At 41.8% G+C, this 6,413-nt stretch overlaps 1 protein-coding gene across 3 annotated transcripts in view; it reads right to left on the reverse strand.

The window, feature by feature from the left end:
• The window catches only part of DTD1 (D-aminoacyl-tRNA deacylase 1), a 164,876-nt gene extending 158,885 nt beyond the window's left edge, over nt 1-5,991 (reverse strand). For 2 of the 3 annotated variants that reach the window (XM_059705443.1, XM_059705444.1), the window contains exon 1: nt 5,834-5,991. In XM_059705443.1, coding sequence (XP_059561426.1) covers nt 5,834-5,876 — 43 coding nt within the window. In that variant the 5' untranslated portion in view covers nt 5,877-5,991. The remainder of the gene's footprint in view (nt 1-5,833) is intronic. The other variant, XM_059705442.1, reaches the window with a different exon arrangement.
• Nucleotides 5,992-6,413: the final 422 nt, after the last annotated feature.

Below are 6,413 nucleotides of genomic sequence, written 5' to 3' on the forward strand. Positions count from 1 at the left end.
TTAGCTATAATTTCGTGTTGAAGTTGCTAGAGGGCCAGACCATTATAAATAGGAAAGCAGGTTGTTTACCATGACAGTAGAAGTGATTTTTTTCTGAAGATATGGGTAAACAACGCGATTTAACAGCCTTTGAACGTGATACATACATATATATACATATATATGTGTATATTATACACAAAAACCATGCTTTAAAAGTTAAGTTTCAAGTCAGCAAACTATTATTTTAAATATATTTTATTGATTTTTCACAGAGAGGAAGAGAGAGGGATAGAGAGTTAGAAACATCGATGAGAGAGAAACATTGATCAGCTGCCTCTTGCACATCTTCTACTGTGGATGTGGCCGCAACCCAGGTATATGCACTTGGCCGGAATCGAACCTGGGACCTTTCAGTCCACAGGCCAACGCTCTATCCACTGAGCCAAACCGGTCAGGGCTGTTTTTTTACTTTTATCATGCACTGACCTAATGTTCCAATTAGAAGAGAAGCAACTCTGCCATTTTCTTGTTTGCTTCTGTTGGATAATAGTATCTATAAATATACCTGACAAAGCCAGGCCAGCGTGGCTCAGTGGTTAAGCATCAACCTATGAACCAGGAGGTCACACGGTTCGATTCCTTGACAGGGCATATGCCTGGTTTCAGGTTCAATCCCCAGTAGAGGATATGCAGGAGGCAGCCGATCAATGATTCTCTCTCATCATTGATCTTTCTATCTCTCTCTCTCCTTTCCTCTCTGAAATCAATAAAAATATATTTTAAAAAATAAATAAATAGTATTTTCTTTTTTTCTATTTCAATAATTTATTTTTCAATTACAGTTGACATACAATATTACATTAGTTTCAAGTGTATAACCTTGTGATTAGACATTTATATAACTTACAAAGTGATCGCCCTGATAAATCTAGTACCTCTCTGACACTATACATAGTTATACAATATTACTGACTGTACTCCTTATACTGTACTTTACACCCCCATGATTATTCTGTAACTACAATTTTGTACTTCTTAATCCCTTCACCTTTTTCATCCATTCCTCCAACCCCCATCCCTCTGGCAACCATCAAAATGTTCTTTATATCTATGAGTCTGTTTCTGGTCTGCTTGTTTGTTTGTTTTGTTTTTTAGATTCCACATGTAAGTGAAATCATATGGCACTGTTTTTCTCTGTCTGACTTATTTAACTCAGCACAGTACCCTAGGTCCATCCATGATGTTGCAGATGGCTAGATTTCATCCTTTTTATGAATAATAAAATGACAATAAATATATGTATCAATAATTACTTTAAATGTAAATGGATTAAATGTTCCAATCACCAATGGACATAGACACCAGGGGGGTGAGGGCATGAACGGGAGTGGGGGGGGGGGGGCGATGGGGGAATAAGGACACATATGTAATACCTTAATCAATAAAAAAATGTTCCAATCAAAAGACGCAGGGTGGCTAAAAGGATAAGAAAGTAAGACCCTTAGATATGCTGCCTACAAGAGACTTACTTCAGATTGAAAGACACACACAGACTGAAAGTAAAGGGCTGGAAAAAGATAGTTCATAAAAATGAAAGTGAAAAAAATAAAGCTGGGTTAGCAATACTTACACCAGACAAAATAGACTGTAAGACAAAGACTAGCCCTAACCGGTTTGGCTCAGTGGATGGAGAGTCAGCCTGCGGACTGAAGGGTCGCAGGTTCGATTCCGGTCAAGGGCATGTACCTTGGTTGCGGGCACATCCCCAGTGGGGGGGTGTGCAGGAGGCAGCTGATCGATGTTTCTCTCTCATCGATGTTTCTAACTCTCTATCCCTCTCCCTTCCTCTCTGTAAAAAATCAATAAAATATATTAAAAAAAAAAAAAAGACAAAGACTATATAACAAGAGACAATGAAGGACCAGCAATTCCATTTCTGGGCATTTATCTGAAGAAACCCAAAACACTAAAACAAAAAGACATAGGTATCCATATGTTCAATGAAGCATTATTTATAATAGCCAAGATATGAAGCAACCTAACTGTCCATCAATAGGTGAATAAAGCCCTAGCTGGTTTGGCTCAGTGGATAGAGCATCGGCCTGAGGACTGAAGGTTCCCAGGTTCGATTCTTGGTCAGGGCACAAGCTTGGGTTGCAGGCTCAATTCACAGTAGGGGGCATGCAGAAGGCAGCCCATCAATGATTCTCTCTCATTGTTGATGTTTCAATCTCTCTCTCCCTCTCCTTTCCTCTTTGAAATCAATAAAAAAAATATTTTCAAAAAATAGGTGGATGGATAAAGAAGTGGTGCATATATACAACGAACTATCTTTCAGTCATAAAAAATATATTACTTTCTTATAATGTCAATATATTTTCTAAATTTTCCCCAAAGTATGTTTTAAAAGTTTAAAAATAATGACTAGCCCTAACCGGTTCGGCTCAGTGGATACAGCGTCAGCCTGCGGACTGAAGGGTAACAGGTTCAATTCTGGTCAAGGGCATGTACCTTGGTTGCGGGCACATCTCCAGTTGAGGAGTGTGCAGGAGGCAGCTGACTGATGTTTCTCTCTCATCGATGTTTCTAACTCTCTATCCCTCTCCCTTCCTCTCTGTAAAAAATCAATAAAATATATATTTTTTTAAAAAGAAAATAAAAATTACCAAAAAAATAAATAAATAATGACTAATGCCCAGCCGGCATAGCTCAGTGGTTGAGCGTCAACCTATGAACTAGGAGGTCACGGTTCGATTCCCGGTCAGGGCACATGCCCAGGTTGCGGGTTCGATCCCCAGTGTGGGGTGTGCAGGAGGCAGCTGATCAATGATTCTCTTTCATCATTGATGTTTCTATCTCTCTCTCCCTCTCCCTTCCTCTCCAAAATCAATAAAAATATTTTTAAAAATAAAATAAAATAAAAAAATAATGACTATTGAGCTATATCCACCATTAAAATAAAGATGCATTATAGAAAAATTGGAAAATATAAGAAACAGGAAGAAAAATATTATAATAAATATTGTATATAAATTGTGTCTCATCTTTTTTCTTAACATTGCATTAGGATTTTTCCATGTTATAAGCTTTTCCTAAACATCTTTTAACAGTTGCATCCCATCCAGTAGAACAGTTGCATTCCATGCAATGGACTGACTAACCACCACAGGGATACATTTGTTATAACTGATAAGCCTACAATGAAACACCATAATCATCCAATGTCCACAGTTGACATTGGGGTTCACTCCTGGTGCTTTGGATTTGGACAAAGACATATATAATGACATGTATGCACCATTATAGTATCTCAATGAGTCATTTCACTGCCCTAAAAAGCCTCTGTACTCTGCCTTCTTATCCCTCTAAAATGTTTTCTATCATTAGGATTATCTCCTAGAGTAGATTTTTAAAAGTAGAATCATTAGTTGAAGTAATTCAAATCACTTTTCTGAAGCTTCAACATTTTTACAATGTAGTATTGTCTCCATAAGAAACAAATGTCCCAAAGTCTATATATGACAGTTTGCTCTCTTATTTTAGACCAGTTTGCCTCTCCTCCTGGAACAAATAGAAGAATTAGGAGATTCAAAGGGGTCTTTTATTATAGACAAAGGGATTTCCAAATTTTAAAATGTGAGAATTTTAGACAAAAGGTAACCAGGCTAGAAAAGATCTGAGATGTTTGGTCAGTTTCTCCATGTACAAGTGGCATCACCCATGAACCTCTTCTTTGAGGTTCATCACCCCAAATTAACACATTAAAGCCCATCAATTTTAGATCCTCTTCCCAATGCTCTATGATTCTGTTCAGATTTTAGTTGCTAAAGCTGAGTGACAGGACATGGGGATTACGTACTATTCACCTGTTTAACCAAATGAATATGCTTGAAATGTTTCATAACCAAGCTTTTTAAATTAGATTATCACAATAACCACGCGAAAGCAACAAAATTTGCCTGCCAATCTCATAAAGTGAGTCTGTCACATAATAAGATATGACTCCTAATAGTGTACTCTGTCCCAACCATAACATTAGAAGTGACATTTTAGACTCCTGAAATGAAATGTCATTAACTTAAATAGCCACATTTCGGTGGAGCCAGTCACATTTTTAAGGAAACAAAAAATCTCCATTACAATTCAACCAGAAGGCCTGGCTAACCCCAAGGTCCCTCTAGCACTGAGAGAATTCCTTTTTATTAACACCTTCCCACAATTCACACTTGTCTTTTTAATAGCAGGTAGGTTTATTTGTTTGTTTTTAACTAAAAATATATAATTTAAATAGTCAACTAAAATCACTCAAACTATTCAGCAAATCTCACAGAATACATGTTTTCAATATTCCAGAATGGAAAATTCAAGAGAGAAAATATCAAAATTGAAATTCTCCAAAGTTTAGTCATTGTTGATGATGACCACATAAAGCAAAAAACCTTTTCATCTATGAATTATCCTAGGTTAGTGACTTTAAGTATTAACTGAAATCTTTAAAAATTGTTTTAAAATTCCATAAATCCCTGTGTTATTCTATTCCCTATTACTCCAGGGCCATATCCAAAACCAGTTACCAGAAGAGCTTAGAAATCATTAGGCAGAGTTGAAAAACTGAATCTCAGATCTAAACACCTGTATATAGTTTTGCTGGATTTGGTTGTTTCTTTAGGTAATTTTGTTGTTTTATTTTGAGATTTATATTTTTGCAGACACAAGAGCACATATTTGGTATATAGACTGACTTGGAGAATACCTGGACTGAAATATTATAATTCTGCCAATAAAAGTAGAAAAGGCTATACAAAATCTAAAATTATTCATTAAATTTTTAAAAAAATATCTGTATTATCTTGGTTTGAGTTTTTAAAACGCCTACGTTATCTACATGAATCATCTGGACCCGGTTAACAGTAATCACTGTACAAATTAGACTACGCAGTGGTTCTCAACCTTGGCTGCACATTAGAATCACCTGGGAATCTTTTTAAAATCCTGACTTCTGGGCCTCATCCTCCGGAAATTCTGTTTGTTACTAATGTTGTGGCCCCACCCCGTAACAAAGAAACAGAATTTCCGGAGGATGAGGCCCAGAAGTCAGGATTTTAAAAAGATTCCCAGGTGATTCTAATGTGTAGCCAAGGTTGAGAGCCACGGGACTACAGTGATCAAGTGATAACTAATGGTTGGGTGGCGTGGCGCACAAGAAATTGGTGGGAAAGAGAAACATTTCGCCCTGAATTCCTTAGGTTCTGACCCCATTCCTGCAGGGTCCTGCGAGGGAGAAGAGGATGTGCTGCGGCAGGAAACGCTCTGGAGCTGGCCCGGGGCTGGTCACGTGGGTGTCCGCAATTGTCAGAGCTCATCCACAGGAACGAACAGCTCCTCGCATCTGTGCATTTTATTGGGAGTCAAGCTCCATAAAAAATAAGACATGTAGAAACTGGGGAAAGGGGTGGATTTAAAACAGAATGTTGAAAAGGAGGATGTTCTTGCTCCAGAAATGCTCCCTACGTGTTTGTGCAACACTCCACTGAACAACGGGCCATGGGGGTGCCCGGAGGTTCTGCCGCTCTGTGCTCAGGACCGAAATAAAAAGAATCATAAGGTGTGTTTATCCTGAACCCAAAGAGAAGACCCTACAGCCAGGGACGCGCTGGGCCCCCCAGGCACAAGGACAGCGATCTGGGGCCGTGGCGGTGCCCCGAGCCCGGCCAGGGTCCGAGCCCGCGCATGGGCCGCAGGGGACAGCGCGGCCCGGGGACCGTGCGGGGGGAAACAGCGGCGGGGGTGGCCGGGACTGCGGGCGCGGGGTCAGGGGCGGCTCCTCCCGGCCCGGCCCCGCCCGACTGACCTGTGACGCTGGCCCGGGTGACGCGCTGCACCACGGCTCTCATGGCGGCGGCTGGGGCGAGTGGGGCTGCGCCCGCTCCTCCCGGCTTCCCGGCTCTGCGAGCGGCTCCGCGGCCTGCGCCCTCTACCGGCGACACTAGGAAGTGCGCCCGCGGCCCTGGCAGGCCAGGTTGGGGACCGCCGGCGGATGTCGGCCACGCCCTCCCGTAGGTTGGTCCCGCCCTGGCGGCCACGCCCACCTGTGGCCTCGCTGTGACCCGGCCGATCCAGGGATAGGACCCGCCCCATTCTCGGTCGGGCTCCACTCGCCGCTGGGATCCCCCCAACCACCCCCGACCCCCCAACCAGCGCCCAGACTCAACTCTGCCCAGACCAGTTTCTGCCCGTTTCCTCTCCCTTCCCCAGGCCCAGGAGACATCATTCCTAAATCCCAGCTGTGTCCAGAATCTTAATTCTAATTGTGTCCCCTCTTCCTCTTTGCCATCCCTCCGACCCAGTATCCTCCCAAATTGTTTCTCCCCTGTCTTCCTGACTCAGTGGCTTCTCCGAAAGCAGACAGGAGTCGCTGCCTAAAATAGCCA

The sequence above is a fragment of the Myotis daubentonii genome, chromosome 8, assembly GCF_963259705.1.
Source record: "Myotis daubentonii chromosome 8, mMyoDau2.1, whole genome shotgun sequence".
In the NCBI taxonomy this organism is placed as follows: domain Eukaryota; kingdom Metazoa; phylum Chordata; class Mammalia; order Chiroptera; family Vespertilionidae; genus Myotis; species Myotis daubentonii.